Genomic DNA, 19598 nt, shown 5'->3' on the forward strand with positions numbered 1-19598 from the left:
GGAAAATAACTGACACGAAAGTTCCAACAGTGGAGATTTGGATGCAGTGGATAATTGTATACATCTTTCCATGTGAGTCTAATATGCAGCTCACCGGGCTTGAGAACAACTTCCTAACTCACTCTGTGGCCACAACAAGAATTGAACGGCTGCTTTGGCACTACCTCCCATTGGGGGTGCTCTCCAAGGGCAATATGTGTGCTCCAGTAGGGAAATCAGCTGGAAAACAAAATTTTCTAGCTTTCCTTGGGTCATCTGTGTATTTTAAAATTTAAATAAAATGGTTTGAGCGCCTAGGATAAACAGTGCCTTACTATTAAATATCAGAATTGTTTAATTTATGAGCAGATACCACTTTATGTTAGGGAAGGATACAACCCAGTTCCAGCCAATGAAATATACAAGAAATTCTGCTGCGGGGGCGAGGGGGGGGGCTCCTAGGACATTTTTTTTTTTCCCTTCACTGTTGGGAGGAAGCAAATGGGAGAAACTTGATGCTCCAACCCTCTACAACAAGCTTTTAACTGAAGCTGTGAGAAGAAATAATGTTTGTAGCTACTGTAGCCATTTTGCAACCATGAGACGCATCCTAGGGTTCTGACATCAATGAATGCACTGACTCCTCTTGTTATGTGAGAAAAACCAATCCTTCTGGCTGCACCACATTTACTTAGCATTTTTCATCTTGTAGCTGAAAGCATGCCTACAGAGATGGCCCTTTCCATTCTGCAGAGCATTGTAAGTCTGGCACTATCCCTAAGATGTCTGAAGATTCCTCGGGGGCTTATGCTCTCATTGTCACCCTTGGATGGAATTCTCAATCCACGTTCCCTGTCACAATTTCAGCAGATACATTTTCTTCCTATGCAGCTCTGCTGTACCACATGGGGTCACCAACTCCCTTTATTCACCAAAGCACCACAACACAAAGCTGTTCTTTGTGGCAGACTTTTATGAAAGATCTGGGACCAAGAAGGGTCAGTACAGCAAGTGCAACATAAGAATGTGCTTGTTATTCAATAATAGGCATTGCTGCCCAAATATCCCAGCCATCCCTGCTACTGGGAATCTCCCGCAGACTCTTTCTCCCCTTGGCATGTCAACATGGTCTCCCTATGAAGATCTCTTCCTTGGAGACCTCTTCCTCATCTCAGATCACTCCCTGTTGAAGAGATGTGTATATGCACACAGGCATATACACCTGTATTTACATAATAAGATATAGGTAGGAAATACACTTAAAATATTAATAATGCTTATCCCTGGGTGATGGGAGGACAAGTAATTAATACAATCATCTTCAGTATTGTGTTATTTCCTTCCAAAATTTCTACAGTGAACATAAACTGTTTCTTAAGTGAAACATTAATTTTATTAAAATATTCAATTCCCGAATACATTTCATATCCTATTGCATGCCTGGCAATGATATGAAATATATTCAGTTTGCATGTGTTAACTTAGTATACTGACATTTGTCACAAAGCAATACTAGAAATTGGAAATGTTCTTCCAAGATCTAAATGCTGAATTGCCCTTCTTTTTCCGACGTTCACTCTCCTTTCACCTACACATCTTCCTCTTCTACTCATATTAATTCTGCTCTTCAAATTCATCACAGCCTCTAGTGCTTGGGCTCTCTAGAGCTGAGGTCTCCAAGGAGTTTGTTTTTGATTCCTTATTACAAAAGTAGTTGACCGTGGACCATAATAAACTTTTGTATGTACTCACTTAGAAAAATCTTTACGTATACAACTATAATAATTTATCATAAAATACAAACAAATTAAATAGTAAGGCATCAGATGAAGATGAAATGACATTGTTCAATGTCATTGATGTAATCCAGTGGGTTAACAATAAAAGGTATTTTGTAATTGACAATGCTTTTTTATTTAAAAAAATCTTAGTTTAACCCTTTGTGATTTAGCAATTCATATAGATTGATTCAATTTATGTTAATATTTGATTTCAATAACTCGTTCTATAGCACACCTACTTCAAAACTTTGTCAGTTATAATATGAACAGGTGAAATAAAAATATTTAACTAATTGTATGGGGGTGGATATTAAGTAATTAGAGCAGCAATGCTTTAATCAAAATGAACACAGGATGAGACATCTAACCCCAAGTGTTTACCAGCTAAATGTCAACCGTCATTTCAAGGAAAAACACAATGACGCTCTAATCCCTCTGATTGAAGCTTGCTCTCAACCATTGGTTTTAAAATCAAGTAAAAGAAGCATGGCCAATTTCTGCCTTTGAGGTAAAGGTGTTGTTTTAACAAAAACATGTCCAAGTGACTGTTTTTGAAAAGACTTAAGCTATGGAGGAAGCATTTGGAAAAACAGATGTTTGGAAAAATGTTCACTGATACCTGATTTTTTTTTCTAACAGTGTTTGTTATGTAAAAAGACGTTTACATGTGCATGCTTACAACCAGACCTTTATAACTGAATTGGTAAAAATAATTAAGAACTGAGTATGAGGATCTAATAAACTTAGCTAAAAGTTTTAGCTTTCTGTTTTGGAACTCCTGTTTTGAAATACAAAGCTGTGACAGTACACTTTCAATAACCGTCTCTGCTAAATCAGTCTATCAGCTTCTGTTTCTTGAAAAAAGTGATACTGTCTAAAAACTCAATTACATGGCTAGTTATTATATAGGTTTATATATACGTCACTAATTTATTTCCACTATAAATTGTGCATTCTCTGAGAGGTAGCAACATCTCTTACTCATTGCTTATATAAGAATGCTGGCAGTCGCTTCTTGGACTGGTGCTAAGTGCTTTACGGTCTAACCTTTGAACAACCTTATGATATGGTACTGGTGTTCTTGTTTCACAAGTGCAAAATTTTAGGTGGTTTTTCCTAAGACCACACAGCAATTAAGAGGCAGTGCTGAGGGTTACCTGGGTGGCTCAGTTGGTTAAGCACTGACTCTTGGTTTCCGCTCAGGTCATGATCTAACGGTTCAGGAGTTTGAGCCTCACATCGGGCTCTGTGCTGACAGTGTGGAGCCTGCTTGGGATTCTCTCTCTCTCTCTCTCTCTCTCTCTCTCTCTCTCTCTCCTTCTTCTTCTTCTCTCTGCCCCTCCCCTGCTTGTGCTGTCTCTGTCTCTCTCAAAATAAATACCTGAACTTAAAAAAAAATAGAGGCAGGGCTGAGATGTGAGTTCTGATGTCCTGGCTCAGGGTCATGATGCTTAATCAGAACAGTATACTGCTAGATTAAGTTTAAAACCACATGCAGCTGTGAAATTATACTTCCAGTTTGCCAAAAAGAAAAAAAAAGTACAATTACTTCTCAATTGTACAAAACTCAGATGAAAAGTTGGATAATGGCAGGAGTCAGTTATCTTGTATCTTTCTGAATTACTGTTTCTGAGAACAAAATGCTAACAAGTGACTTTTAAAATTGATGAGGTGATGGGGCCTAAAATGTTTCTTTTGGGTTTAAAAAGAAAAGGCAGGTCTAGAAAAAAGGAAACAGATAAAATTCAACAGATTTTCTATCCCAAAGGAAAGAGGAAACAGAAACTGATATTTAGACAACAAGGAGGAGAATGAAAATGAAACTTATCAGGAAAATTGACAGAGGAAAATGCCCAAACAAAAAGCAGAAAATAAACTAAATCATGCTGCAAACTTGTGGATAAAGAAAAAAGACATGTTTTGAGAGACTGGCTCGGATTCCCCCCCCACCCCAATCTCCTTCTTCCAGAAGGGGTCCTATCAAGATGATGGAAGATTCCTAAAAAAGATGTTCCTTTCTATTTTCCTTCAGGCTTCCCCACCCATTCTCAGTCCTCATCATTCAATCCTCATCCAGCAAAGTGAATCTTACTTGAGAATAAATATGAATTGTTGTTGATGGATATTATGGAATGGTAATGGTGTGATTTAAAGGAGGCTGTCTATATGGAAAATCAACCGGTGAAACTATAATGTGCATTATTATCTAGGTCTTACCAAGATCAGGAACAAGACAAGGGTACCCACTGTCCCCACTCATATTCAACATAGTACTAGAAGTCCTGAACAGAGCAATCAGGCAAGAAAAAAGAAAGGAAAGGCATCTGAATTGGACAAAAAGAAGTAAAGTTGTATCTATTTGCAGGTGACATGATTCTATACAGAGAAAAATTTAAAGACTCCACCAAAACCTAATTAGATCTCATCACCTAATTCATTCAGCAAAGCTGTAGGATATGAAATCAATATACAAAAATCAGTAGCATTTGTATACACTAAAAATGAATTATCTGAAAGAGAAATAAAGAAAATGATCTCATTTATGATAGTATCAGAAACAGGAATGGATCTTACCATAGTCCTCATAGCATTTGTTCTCTATTATTTGGTATTTGTCCTCCACTCCTATTAGAATGTGAGCTCCATAAAAAAAGGAACTTTGTTCAGTTTTATTAACTACACAAGAGCAGCACTGCTCATATTGCAGGTACTTAATAAATATTTTCAAATTATTGTATGAACAAATGAGGTACGCTGAACACTAAATATCAAAGCTTCTACTTTTGACCTTCTGTCACCCCAACAGCAGTTCCATGGTGTTAAGAAGATGACATTATCTCCCCATATTTGACCATCAAAACCTTTGTATCCTCCAGTGTTTGAAACCCAAGGACAGAGGGATGAGTATTAGGGGACAGAACGATTTTTGGTTGGTTGGTTGGTTTTTGTCTTAACATACTGAGTGAAACCGGCCAGCACCTGAAGAGCAGGCATGGAAGGAATTTCTTGGAATAGTCCTAAAAGATATCTTCATACACCCAATAACTAAAATTGATCATTTGAATACTTTTGTAGAGGCATCTAATTTGATATCTTTTATTTAAGGGGTCAACTCCCCAAAATAAGTAAATACATAGTAGTGTTTTATGAAGAAACGTTAAAGAATAATATAAAGCAGGTTCATCTGCAAGGCCAAAGTTGCATTTCGCTTCAACAACTCTCACTATGTGTCTGACATTGGACCAGCTGCTAAGGTCAAGGCAAATAAAATTCTCATTGGGGATAATCAGCAAGGACCTACTGGTAGGACCTACTGCTTGCATTGTACTGGTTACTGTGTAAATATGTCCTCTCTTCAAGCAGCTTACAATCCACATAGGAAGAAAAAGCTTAGCTACATAATATCATTAGAACATAAAATAAGATAAAATAAAATGAAGAGCTCAATTGAATATTTTGTATGCCTCTGACGAAAACAAGTATTTCTCTTACCTAGTCCAAAGCACCACCAGGCCTCCCTGTCCTATCCAAACTTCACTGAATGTGCTTTGCTAACAGATTACTTTTCCTAAATGTATCTTTTTAAAGGCTTAAGTGACCCCCTCCTTCCTCCACATAACTCTAGACCATGAGGTTCTCATCATGAAGCATATACACTACTACCCACAGCCACCCAGGGAGGCAGAATATGAGTAGCAACCTGAAGAACTCACTTTCATGTGGCTTCTGTACTGAACCGAAGCTGCCATTTTTCAGTGTGGGTGTCTTTTTTTCCCTCATGACATAGACAAATGTTGATGTTTACTACAAGTTGGTACATTAGTTGCTAATTAAGTTCCTAGCTGCTTCAGCCAAAACTTTCTGTATTGAATCCAAGAAAAGAATGGCAGCTATATCAAAAATAAGTTGTTGGGGATTTTGTTTTGTTTTATTAAAGGAAAGTTGTATATTAAAGAATATGGGGAACTTACAGGCTGAGAGATAGAAAACCTTCATTCTTGGCTTCCTCCTAAGCTGAGTTGGTGGTTAAAGTCCCTCTTCGTCTGTCACTGGGCCCTGGTCAAAGCCAAATAAATACTACATGAGGCAAGAAAATAAGGTGTTTATCATTATTCACTCTTTCCCCACAGACTGTAAAAGCAAAGAGGTCGTTTCGGGGGACCCACAGGAAGTCAGGTTTATTCTAGAAAGGGTGCAGGGGTCACTTCATCCTGGCGTTCTGGGTCTACACATCTCTGGAAAGATGTCTTCTTAGCTTTCTTAGCTTTACCTCTTCACCCCATACTCTGCAGTCTTAGCATCTTACCACCGGGCAGGGGGTCAGGGCAGAACCTACCTGTACGCACCAACCAAGGGTGTCTCCTTCTGTTGGCATCAGTGTTACAGGCATCTTCTCTTCGTTTCTGCACTGGGAAGTCCCCCATAACGCGCTTTCAAGCCCTGCACGTTTTAACTGACAAGGGGTATGCTAGACGGCGGTGGGAAAGACATCTGATTTTTGAGGCAGAACCCTGCAAAGAAGGGAAAACACCTGCATAAGAAGCATGGCTCCACCGGGGCTGTCTTATTCGAATTCGCTTTCTGTTTCCGTTTCCTACAATGCCTGCGACCGGTCCTCGCCAGGACCAACCAAAGGGCGTCTCCTCCCCAAGGAAACCGACACTCCCCGCCTGGCGGATTACGTCGGGAAAGCCCTGACGCGGGGGCGGGGAAGAGAATCGAAACAGAAACTGAAGTTCGGTAAACTACAAGAACTGCCCGGTGGAAAGCGGGGCTCAAAGCTCCCTCTCGAGTTTGCAGCGGCCGGTCTCTGGCGGGTCTCTGGCGAGCACTGCAGAGAGTCGGAAGTAGCGCGCCTGACCGTCCGCAGCATCTCGCCGCCGCGTCCCTAGGCCAGCGCGCCCGGCCACCTGCCCACCCGCCCCCTCCGCGGGTGCGACCGACCGCGCCCTCGCGCCCGGGCCAGCGGGCCCTGCGCGCACCCCGGCCGTCTGGCACCTGGCTGTGAACCCCTGTGGCTGCCAAGGCAGCGGACCGCGGCGCGCACCTCTCACCTGTTGAGCAGAGAACAGCAACCGTCGGTCTACTTGGGAGAACCCCCTCCCTTTTCTGAGCACGAACGAAAGATGTCGAATGGATATTGCGCAGACAGGAGTTTCTGCTACCTTCTCTCGTGTTTCAGGACCAGAGTGAAAACGTACATCCAGGTGGAGCCCGTACTGGACTACCTGACCTTTCTCCCTGCAGACTTGAAGGAGCAGATTCAGAGGATGGCCGTCACCGCTGGGAACATACACGCAGCGGAACTGCTTCTGAGCACCTTGGAGAAGGGAGTCTGGCCCCCGGGCTGGGCTAGACAATTTGTGGTGGCCCTTCAGAGAGCAGGCAGCGTTTTAGCCGCCCGCTACCTGAACCCAGAGCTCACCGACTTGCCCTCTCCATCCTCTGAGAACGCTCATGATGAGTGTCTCCAGCTGCTGAACCTCCTTCAGCCCTCCCTGGTGGACAGAATTCTGGTTAAAGATGTCTTGGATAAGTGTGTGGAGGAGAAACTGTTGACAAACGAAGACAGAAATCGGGTAGGTGTCCTCTCAGATGGAGGGACATTTTGTAACTCGGGGTTGCGCCTTCATTTGCCCCACTCCAAATGTTCTTTGGTATCTTTGGGTAAATGTGGTTCCCTCCTTCCTTGAAAATTCTCGAGACTAGTCAGGCACTTACAAACATAATTTTGAAAATTTAAATATAAGAAAAGCTCTTTTTCTAATCCTTTCACTAAAATAAGCTAAAGAGGAGCTAATTCCAAAATAGTAATGCATAGTAATAGATAACATTTATTGAGCACTTACTGCAGACAATTGGTATCATGTGCAAAACGTATTATCAGAGTTCATGCTCCCAGTAATCCATTATGACTTTTAAGGTTATGGGGCGCCTGGGTGGCTCAGTTGGTTAAGTGTTTGACTCTTGAAGTGGGCTCAAGTCATGATCTCACAGTTCATGGGATTGAGCCCTGTGTTGGGCTCTCTGATGGCAGTGCAGAACCTGCTTGGGATTCTCTCTTTTCCTCTCTAGCCCCTCCCCTGCTCGTTCTTTCCCTCTCAAAATAAATAAATAAACTTAAAAAAAAAGATTTTTTATATTATTAATTTTGTTTTACAGATGATAAAACTGAGGTAGGTTAATAACTTGCCCCAGATGTTCCAGGAAAGCAGCGGCAGAGCTAAGGACCTACTTCCTGGTGGTGTGCAAGTATATGTCTTAATTTATATAGTCCATAGAATGGACCCATGGGCTGAGTCCAGTCTATTACTGGTTTTTGCAGACCCAAAAACTAAGCATGGTGTTTACATTTTTAAATTTTCAGTGTTGATAAAGAAAGTTTTCCTGGAACACTGCCATGTTCATTTACATGCTAGGACAGCTTCTGCACTTTTTAAGAGTAGTTAAACAGAGATCATACAGCTCACAAAACTTGCAATACTTATTATCTGGACTTTACAGGTAAAAAATGCCTATTTTTGGTCTATATTATACATTATGCCATTCAATCTTGGTCCAAGTGGAGAGATTACGACACGCACACACGCGCGCACACACACACACACACACACACACTTTTTTTCTTTAATCAAAGTTATAAGTTACGATATTCTCTGGGAATAAAAAGTGGCAGATAATTCATTGAAAAAATAAACATTTTATTTTGCAATTGCAGTTTTTCGTATTAGCAAAGAAGTAGTAGATTTTTTGGGTGGCATTTTGACAGGGTGAATTTTACAGGGAACTTTACATTTAATGTAATGTTTCATTGTTCATTGTTTCCCAATGAACAAGGTTTCTCCCTTTTTCTTTCTTTCTTTCTTTCTTTCTTTCTTTCTTTCTTTCTTTCTTTTCCTTCCTTCCTTCCTTCCTTCCTTCCTTCCTTCCTTCCTTCCTTCCTTCCTTTTAGATTCATCAGTTATTTGTATCTTCATTACAAAGCTCAGGCATTGGCCTCACATGAGCCAGTGATGTAACTTGGTCTTTAGTGACTAAAGTTAGTGTTCCTTTGTAGACGTGACAGCCATAGGGCCTGTCCAAAGACCAAGGCATGCATCTAATTTTGATGGCTGGTTTTCCCAACAAGTAAATTACTTTACACTGTTGTCTGTAACGTTTATGTAGTTTTGTGTATTGAGAACCAGCTAGAACGCATTCTAGTAGTCCAGCTGGATATGACAAATGTGTACATCACTGTGGCAGAATCTTAATTTGGAAGACAGTATGCAGCCTTCAAGCCAGCTGGAGATGGAAGATGGCATTTCCAGCCACAGTAGCTGTTAGGAAGTCCAGAAGCAACAGAGTCCAGTAACACCACAAAGCTGTTTATGTTTGGTGGGTATGATGTCCCGATTGCCAGCGAAACAGCACTTCTCCTTATTTACTCTAAATACTTCTGCCTATCAGCATCACTTTTGTCTTGCCTGGATTGAATTTCCGCCAGCTAGATTTTATCCAAGTTCTTGATTCTGGCAAGCTTGGAGGCAGCTAGCAGTAAAGCTTGGGATTTGACACAAAGAAGATGTAGACTAAAGGGACATTTGTGTACTGGGTGGCAGTTAAAGCCAAAGCAACCCAAACTCTCCCTCAAATTCATATTTCAAAAGAGGCTCCGAAAGATGGAGGAGCTATGCATTTGAGGCTTTCTAAGGAGGAGTAGTGTCTCTGTGAGATTCTGGAATCATCTTTGTACACATCATTTTAATGTGTCATCAGTCTCAAAACTAAACTATTGATGACAGTGGAAAAGACGCTTTAGGGTTAGAGGAATCTGTGTTGATATGGGGATCATTGATCACCATTTATCTCAAAACAGCAAAGCATACTGGGGAAAAACATGAAGAATTTGGAAGGGGAAAACCATTCCCATCTCAAATCTATGTTTGTTTCTTACTATATGTGTGTTACTTTGGGTCAAGTTATTTAAGTTCCTTGATCCTAAATTTACCCATGAAAATGGACATAATCATGTCTCCTCTCACAATACTTTAGTGAATGCAAATGAGAAATCATGTTTATGAAAAAAGTCTTATCAAGAGTTGTTTTGATATGATGATGATGATGACTTCTATCATCATTCATTTAGGTACATTTCCCTGCAAATTTAAAGTTTCAGAGACTTGCGGCTCCTGGGTGGCTCAGTCGGTTAAGCGTCCGACTTCGGCTCAGGTCATGATCTCACGGTCCGTGAGTTCGAGCCCCGCGTCGGGCTCTGTGCTGACAGCTCAGAGCCTGGAGCCTGCTTTGGATTCTGTGTCTCCCTCCCTCTGACCCTCCCCCATTCATACTCTGTCTCTCTCTGTATCAAAAATAAATAAGACATTAAAATAAATTTTAAAAAAATTAAAAAAAATTAAAAAAAAAAAGTTTCAGAGACTTACGTAAATCCCCTACATTGAAGCTCAGATATGCTTAAATTCCCTGGATTAAACTGTGATTCCAAGCAAAAGCTATGTCTTTCACCTCTAGAAATCTAGCTAAGACTAGGTATAGAATTGGTACTCGATAAGAATTCATTGACTGATTGGTTTTATTTCCAAACAGTTGTCTGGAATAAAGGATAAGGGATGAGAACACATGACATCATGAATTGCTTTGCCAGGCATTTGGAAATGGATGGATGATGGACACAAGATCCCCAAGCTTGCTTTTGTGACAGCTTAAAGTAGTATATGAGTAAGAAGTCAGAACTTCTAAAAATTAGTTTAATTATTTTCCTACTTGGTCTGGCATTTTAGTTCATGATTCTCATGTCCATCCCTGCAGCCCCTGGCCCCAGACATCAGAGTCTCTAGAAATGATCCTAGATTTAGTTTTGTGTTCAGCAAGTACTCAAAGAAACTTATTTAAAGGATTAATTATTCATTCACTCGGTTTAAATTTATAGAGTGACGTCTTGTGCCAGGCACCATGCTAGTGGTAAAAAGACTGGATAATAATGCAGATATTGTCTCTGCTTTCATGGAGCCTATGTTGTAGTGTGGATCCGTATTCATCTAATAAATAGTTAAAGAATGTCTAGTGTGCGCAAGGCACTCTTGTAAATACTGGAGGCCCAATAATAAATATAAGAATCACCTCATAGATCATTGTAATGTAACGATCCCTAATAGAAAGGGAGTGCCCCTGTACTGACCTGCTTTTTTTAAGGATGCTTAGTGACCTCTTGGCACATCCATTGACTTAGACAGCCATGAATTTTGGAAAAGAGGTGATAATATAAACATTTCCATAGTGTCTTAATAGCAGTCCGAACACCTAAAGAGAGGTGCATGTTCCAATCCTGGCCAGCTCAAAGCAGTAAACATCCATAGTTCAGGAAGACCCCATATACGTCTCATTTACATAGGAGATCCAGAGATACTGTGATGAGTGCAGCTAGAAACCAAGTCCAGTTGTCCTTATGTGACCGCCAAAGACCTGAGTCTGTCTCTCCCAGCTTACTGTATTGTCAGGTAAATTCTGATGCTTATGGATTTTATTAGCAAGAAAAAATACTATACTAGTAAGAAATTAGTTATGGCAATGTGATGATAGATATTCATTTAGAAACACATTAAGTTTTTATGGGGAACTAGCTTTTAAAAATTCTTTGCTTTTAACATATGAGTTTTGCCTTCTGATTTACTGGTGTGAGAGCTAAGGTCTGCTGTGTTAAAAAAAAAAATTACCATTATATTTAAATAGCTCTCTAAGGTTTTTATGAAAGAGAGAAAACATTTTTGTCAAACTTTACAATTGTGTTGGCAAGCCAGTGTTTAATGAAAAATATCACTGTTTTCTCTCCTGATTTCTGTTGGAAAGAAAAAACATAGATGAAAGAATTTAGAATGTGAAAGCATATAATTGTATTACCCACAAATCATATTTATTTTATAAATTAGTTAGCAGTGTATCCATAGCTATTTTAAACTGCATATTGAGAGAAAATGTTCACTGGGGGAAGAACATGAGTGAGTATCACTACATGTCCTGTTGAAGTCTCAAGTCTAAATATCTTTCCAAGAGTTTCCATAATCAAACTTAATATTGGAATCTAATGTCTTTAGTATGTTTTAGGAGGACAGATTAAGTTATATATATAACATATATATATATGTTTATATATATATGTTATATATATTATATATATTTATATTTATTTATTATTTATATATTATTTATTATATATATATATATATATATATATATATATTTATATATGACTGCTTCAAAGGGAATTGATCTACTTTCTAGCACCCAAACTTAGAAAACTTCTTAAAAACTCGGGATCTTGATGAAGCTGCTAAAATTGCACAGGTGTTATATGTAGTTCCATATTCAAATAATATAAATACTTGCAGGAAATAATGGCCTAATGATCTTCAACTGCCTGAACTCAATAAGGACAAAACAAGCTTGACAAATGTAATTCTACAGTTAAAATCAAGTTAACTGATTAATAGTGGAAGAAAATTTAGTGCCTATAATATACTTAGATTTTTAGTAAGAATATTCATTACAGTGCCTCACTTGCTGTTTTTAGAGAAATGCTTTCTGATTACTTCTGTCAGATGGATTTAAAGCTGATTAAAGAGTGGGGTAATTAGAAATAGGAATGGTTGAGTTAAAAGAAGGTGCTGTAGAAAAAATTTTTTTAGTTTATTTATTTTGAGAGAGAGCACACACAGGAGGGGCAGAGAGAGAGAGAGAGAGAGAGAGAGAGAGAGAGAGAATCCTAAGCAGGCTCCACACTATGATAGTGTGAAGCCGGATGTGGGGCTTGAACTCACGAACCATGAGATCCTGACCTAAGCTGAAACCAAGTTTCAGTTGCTCAACTGACTGAGCCACCCGTGTGCCCCTAAAAGAAGTTTGCTTAAACCAGTCTTACTTAATATCTTTAGCAACTATTATTAAATTAGCAAATAATAATAAAGACATTTACAAACACCATAGAAGAAATGTTTCTAATAGGAGATTAATGAAGTTAGAGAAAAGGTAGGAAATGAGCAAGACTCTGCTTAGAAAATGCTATGGGGGAGATGGACTGAAATCACCTAAATTTAATTAAATCCAGTAGTCATCTTAACCATTTCTTGCTGGAAAATGTGCTTAAAGTTGGAGAGGATTAGTAAGTATAATTAGAGTTCAGGAGGGCAGTATTTGGCCTCTGAAACCAATTGCCTGGGATAAAATTCTACCTCTGCCATTTCACTAGCTTTGTGGCTCCAGAAAGGTAACTGGATTTTTCTGTGCCTTGGATTTCTGATCTGTAAAATGGGTTTAATGTTGGCTCCCTCTTCAGGATTTCTGGGTTAATATATACAAACGCTTTATAATAATATTAGTAAGTATTCTCTAAGTAAGACTAACATACCCACTGGGTAGAAATTATGCTGTACACTTCTGTACTAAGTAGTGCTCCTGGTGAAGTGTTTATACAGGTACATGCTTTCTTCAGTCATCCATAATAATAACTAACACTGAATTTGTGTCAGACACTGTTTCAAAAATGCAAACTAATACCTGACACTAAAAGGTTATGGGACATATTTATAGGACTAGAAAATACACAAATTTAATAAGAAACAATTAATCTAGCTAATCAACCCAGATTATACATGTAGAAAGTGGACAAATGTTCAGAAGGGCCTTTGAGAGTAGGTAAGTCAGTATTTCTCATCGAAGCCGCTAATTAGAAGTGTGAGATATTTAAAAAACGTTTTGGCTTCCCCACACAGACAAAACAAGTCAGAATCTTTGGGAGGGAGGGTAGATCCCAGGCATGAGTGTTTTTTTAAAGCTCCCCAGGTGTGTCTAAAGTGGGTGAAGAAGCCACGACATTTCTTTTTAGTTGCCTTGTTTTGCACATGCAGAAACTGAGGCCCAGAGACATGATGTGGCTGGCATCACGGCACAGCAAGCTGATGGTGTGGTGTCTAATTTCTTTCTGGTCTAAATGTGGCTTGTTTAGCCTTTTTTTCAAATGTTTGGTGCTGTGTGAAGTCCTGGGAAGTGCACTGTGATAACGATTACGTGAATGATCCACACTTAAAAAGATTTGCTGGTTTAATCTAAAAGAGACATTAAAGGAAGGCTAAAGGTTGTAATGAATAGATATAGAAATAATTATGCCCCATACTTTAAGAAAGGAATGTGTGCACAAATCCCTTTGTCTCATAATACTAAATAAACACAAATTTAGGAAAAATATTATAGTCGAGTACATATTACAGATATTAAGTTAGCAAGAATATAAGTCTTGTGATAGTAATTCCTTCATAGTAGTGATGGCCAAGCAATATTTGGTTTCCTATTTATAGACTCCATGGGTTTAAAAGAAATAGCAAGCCCTGGATATACCGAAATAAATTAATGCAAATAGACATAGCAGAACTAGAAATTAAAGACACTTTCTCCTGCACCCCTTGTTCAGAATGGCTGAGGTAAAACATTTATTTCCTAAGCGTCAGTTTTGAATATCTCAGTGGCTTTAAAAATGGTGCATAGTTTTAAGGGGGCTTGACCCAGAGATTTGCTCCCGGCTACAATCCAGAGTTGCTACAAGTGACATTCGTCTTTTCTCTCATATTTGAATATAAGCCTTTATTAACACTGATGCTTAATTGTTCACTTATTAAACAATGTTTACACATTGTTTAAAATTGTTCAGAAGATGTTTGATCTTTTTATCCACTCATCAGTTGATGGACATTTGGGCTCTTTCCATAATTTGGTTAATGTTGATAACACTGCTATAAACGTTGGGTTACATGTGTCCCTGTGAATCAGCACTCCTGTATCCTTTGGATAAATTCCTAGTAGTGGTATTTCTGGGTCTTAGGGTGATTCTATTTTTAATTTTTTGAGGAATCTCCACACTGTTTTCCAGAGTAGTGCACCAGTTTGCATTCCCACCAACAATGCAAGAGTTCCCCTTTCTCCACATCCTTACCAACATCTGTTGTTTCCTGAGTCGTTAATTTTAGCCACTCTGACTGGTGTGAGGTGGTATCTCATTGTGATTTTGATTTGTATTTCCCTGATGATGAGTGATGTTGAGCATCTTTTCATGTGTCTGTTGCTATTTGGATGTCTTCTTTGGAAGAGTGTCTATTCATGTCTTCTGCCCGTGTCTTCACTGGATTATTTGTTTTTTGGGTGTTGAGTTTGATGAGTTCTTTATCGATTTTGGATACTAAACCTTTATCTGATATGTCATTTGCAAATATCTTCTCCCATTCCATTGGTTGCCTTTTGGTTTTGGTGATTATTTCCTTTGCTGTGCAGAAGCTTTTTAACTTGATGAGGTCCCAATAGCTCGTTGTTGCTTTTATTTCCCTTGCCTTTGGAGACATGTCACATAAGAAGTTGCTGTGGCTGAGGTCAGAGAGGTTGCCTATTTTCTCTTCTAGGATTTTGACAGTTTCCTGTCTCACATTTAGGTCTTTCCATCTATTTTGAATTTATTTTTGTGTATGGTGTAAGAAAATCATCTTGTTTCATTCTTCTGCATGTAACTGTCCAGTTCTCTCAACACGATTTGCTAAAGAGACATTTTTTCATTGGATACTCTTTCCTGCTTTGTGAAAGATTAGTTGGCCATACATTTGTGGGTCCAATTCTGGGTTCTTTGTTGTATTCCATTGGTCTATGTGTCTGTTTTTGTGCCAATACCATACTGTCTTGATGATTACAGCTTTGTAGTACAGGCTAAAGTCTGGGATTGTGATGTCTCCAGCTTTGGTTTTCTTTTTCAGCATTACTTTGGCTATATGGGGCCAAATTTTAGGATTCTCTGCTCTAGCTCTGAGAAGAATGATGGTGCTATTTTTATTGGGATTGCATTGAACATGTAGATTGCTTTGGGTAGTATCGACATTTTAACAATATTTGTTCTTCTAATCCATGAGCATAGAAGATATGGTATACATATACAATGGAATACTACTCGGCAACAAAAAAGAATGAAATCTTGCCATTGGCAACAACATGGATGTATGTAGAAGGTATTATGCTAAGTGAAATAGGTCAGTCAGACAAAGACAGATATCATATGTTTTCACTCATTTGTGGAAGTTGAGAAACTTAACAGAAGACCATGGGGGAAGGGGAAGAAAAAATAATTACAGAGAGGGAAGCAAACTATAAGAGACTGTTAAATACAGAGAACAAACTGAGGGTTGTTGGGGGTGGGGAAGGCAGGGAAATTGTGGGATGGGCATTGGCTTAGATGAGCACTGGGTGTTTTGTGTAAGTGATGAATCACGAGAATCTACTCCTGAGGCTAAGAGCACACTGTATACACTGTATGTTAGCCAACTTGACAATAAATTATATTTTTTTAAAGTAAATTTTAGAATAAAAAAATAAAATAAAAATTCAAAAAAAGATGTTTTTTCTTTTTATCCTCCTTTTCCCTTAAAACAGATTTCTGCTGCAGAAAGCAATGGAAATGAATCAGGTGTAAGAGAGCTACTGAAAAGGATCGTGCAGAAAGAAAACTGGTTTTCTGCATTTCTGACTGTTTTGCGTCAAACAGAAAACTATGCCCTTGTCGAGGAGCTAACAGGCACCACTTGCTTTGGAAGCAATGCAGGTATCTTATTTTACTAAGAAAGAGTGTACATTTTTCCTAGTGATTGAGAGTTTAATGAAGACTGTAGACACAACACTAAGCACTAAGATAGAATCAAAATTTCAAAACTGGAGGCAATTTGAGAGATCATCTATTTTTTTTCCCCTTTACAAATGAGGAAACTGTTGCCTGGGAAGAAATAAACTTACCAAAGGTCACAAAACTCAGCCAAGTGGGCTAGAATATTGGCAGCTGACCACTAGTCTAACACTGTTTCTATGACCCATCCTATATTGGAAACACAGTGATTACCTAAAAGTTTTACTCAAAATAATTGATACATTGATTAGACAACCAATAAACTGGAAGAAAATATTTTAGTGGCTATTACAACTCTGCTGCATAGTCTTCTGGACATTTATATCAATTTTTAAGGAATTTATTAAATATTTGTTAAAAGGTTAGTAATTACCAGCATATCTCAAATTAATTCCTGTTTCTTCGATCCTTCAAATATTATAATAAAAGTAACATTTTAGAGCCCTTGCACATATATTATTTCTAAATCTAATGTAAACTACCATCTTATTTTTCTTTTCAGGGTATGGATCTTATGTTTTAAAAAATCTCATATGTAAGATAAATCAAAAGCTAATTGGTAATGAATGATTTAAATAGATTAGAGTCACTTCAGGCCTACTTGACTTTTTCTGTTAATCCAGTCATTCCATCATTTGTTCAATTAACATGGAATGAGTGTGAGACACTGTTCTAGGTGACATAGATGTGGACTTAAATGAGACATGCAAAGTTCCTATCGCCACATATGCCTTTCTAATGGAATAAGATACACAGTACACACTTTTCTAAGTTGTTTGTGTGGAATAAAAACAGATAGTTACTCAATTATTAGAATAAACAACATATTATATTTTCATTCTATGTTATTTATAAAATAGCTTGATTTTGCCCAGTAGCTACAAATACACACAAACACACACACACACACACACACACACACACACACACACTCATATATACATGTGTATATATCTGTGTATATATATATATATCTGTTGTATGTATGTATATACACAGAGATAGGCAGACAGACACGCACACATCCATGATGAGTTCCCTTTCAGGACCTCATGGAACCATTTCCATCCATGACAAACATTCAAGGGCTTAAATTTCAAAGAGAAAGTGGCTGCAGTCTACATCTGTTTGTTTGTTCCCTGGGAAATAGTGGTCTCAGTGTATCAAGTGATATTAGAAAGGGTAGCCTTTCGGGTCACAAGACCTTGTCATATCCATCCCTCACGTTTGATGGTACCTACCCATTTTACAGTTGTGTTCAGTGGCTTCCTGTTTAGGATGGAGTCTAGAAGATCTGCTCCAAAGTGTCTTCTAGATTCCCCTGATATAGACAACATGTCTGGCCATATTTCTTTCTAAAATATTTTTAAGTTCCTCTAGACAAAAGCTTTGCTAGAAGGGTAGTGTAATTTTAAAAATTACAATTCTTTGAACAAGAGTAATGTGGGTGAATATAGTAAATCCCAGGTAATAGCTACATTGTTAACACCTCGTCACATACACCTGGTGTTCTCATGCCTTCCTCTTACCTTTCTTTACTGCGTGCCACGACTTTGTGTTGATATGAGGTCTTTATGTGTCTGTTTCAGAATGGCTTAGGGACTAAGCCCACACACATATCTTGGCTGGTCAGGGCCACGCCCTTTGTAAAAGGGGGAAAGGCCTTGTGAAAAGAAAACAGTGGCACCAGCTATCCATCCCCCCTTCCTCCCTCACTGGTCCCACAGCCAGGCCCTCTCGTGGTTGGGGCTTCTCCTCCATTCGACCACTGCAAGTGGTGATGCATTTTGACCCAGATATGAGCTTCCGTGAGGACAGGGGGCAGGATGCGAAGGGGTCACCGAGCTTCCTCTGAAGGTTGGAAGGACAACACCAATCCCTGGATGGGGCAGCATTTGTGCAGTATCTCAACACCCCGACTGCAGGCAGGTTGCTCCTGATCAACTCACTCCAAAAAGTTGGGCTTAGTTTTTCATTTCCTCAGAACATCCAATCAGAGGAGTTGGGCTTTAAGTTTTGTTTGCTCAACCGTACCTCTTTGGATGGGAATCTAAGCATTTTTCTGGCCTTAATGACCAGAGTAACGTTAGCTGTGACTATTCTTGTGGTGAGGAGCTGCTATGGATGAAATTGTGTTTCCCCAAAATCCATATATTGAAGCCCTAATCTCTAATGTGACTGTTTCTATGGATAGGGCCTCCAAGGAGGTAATTAAGGTTAAATGAAGAGAGAAGGGTGAGCCGTAATCTGATAGGACTGTGGCTTTGTAAGAAGAGATCTCTGTCTCTTTCTCCACCACGTGAGGACACAGTGAGAAGGCGGCCTGCTGCAAAACTCATAGCAGACACCAACCTTGTTGGCACATTGATCTAGGACTTCCGATCTCCAGCACTATGCGAAAGTAAAATTCTCTTGCTTACGTCATTCAGTCTATGGTATTTTGTTATTGTGGCCTGAGCTGACTGTTACAGCAGCCTAGGCTCCAGATCCTGATGCTTCTTGAATCCTGGCTCTTTTACTTCCCTCGATGTGTAACTCTAGAGCAAGTCCTTGGCCTCTCTGTGCCTCAGTTTACTCCTCTGTGCAATGGGGAGAATACTATTACCTATTACCTAGGGCTACTTTGAGGATTAAATGATTCAACATTTCTATCGCACTTAATATGATAAGTGTAAAATAAATTGATTATTATGATTATGAACCCCAAACAAAATGTGTACCTGCAGACATTGCCAAGTCATCTAATAGAGTCCAAAGTCACAACAATTTTCTTTAGGAAATTCTCCACACACAGACATACTTTCTTTAAGATGGGCTAATCCAAAATGATACTTTAAGCAATTTTATTTATGGGATCAGTCTTCGCTGATAGATTGTAGCTGCGAGAGGACAGAAACTTGATTTTTCTTTGTAGCTCACATAGTCCCTTAAGAAAACACTCAAAACATGTTGGTTGAAGGAAGGAAGAAAGGCCGTTGGGAGAAATGGAGGGAAAGAGAAGGGAGGGATACAGAATATTTCATTGAATTCCTAAAAAATCTCCAGATATCCAAAATACATGAATTTAGGCTGACATTAAAGCATATGTACATCTCATATAGAACACATAGCGAGGGAACAAAATGGCAAGAGCGCAA

General features: G+C 38.9%; 2 protein-coding genes across 14 annotated transcripts in view; one reads left to right on the forward strand and one right to left on the reverse strand.

The window, feature by feature from the left end:
* Nucleotides 1–6374, reverse strand: part of GCA (grancalcin) — a 49498-nt gene extending 43124 nt beyond the window's left edge. For 9 of the 11 annotated variants that reach the window (XM_053908197.1, XM_053908198.1, XM_053908213.1 and 6 more), the window contains exons 1-2: nt 6097–6374; nt 5732–5816 (exon numbers count right to left, since the gene is read on the reverse strand). The gene's annotated coding sequence lies outside the window, so the exon portion shown is untranslated. The remainder of the gene's footprint in view (nt 1–5731; nt 5817–6096) is intronic. The other 2 variants (XM_053908229.1, XM_053908230.1) reach the window with 1 other exon arrangement.
* Nucleotides 6375–6886: 512 nt separating this feature from the next.
* The window catches only part of IFIH1 (interferon induced with helicase C domain 1), a 56035-nt gene continuing 43323 nt past the window's right edge, over nt 6887–19598 (forward strand). For all 3 annotated transcript variants that reach the window (XM_019457769.2, XM_019457786.2, XM_019457779.2), the window contains exons 1-2: nt 6887–7339; nt 16215–16383. In XM_019457769.2, the coding sequence (XP_019313314.2) occupies nt 6887–7339; nt 16215–16383 (622 nt within the window). The remainder of the gene's footprint in view (nt 7340–16214; nt 16384–19598) is intronic.

Source organism: Panthera pardus, unplaced genomic scaffold, assembly GCF_024362965.1.
Source record: "Panthera pardus isolate Hobbes unplaced genomic scaffold, ASM2436296v1 HiC_scaffold_10, whole genome shotgun sequence".
NCBI classification, from domain to species: Eukaryota; Metazoa; Chordata; class Mammalia; order Carnivora; family Felidae; genus Panthera; species Panthera pardus.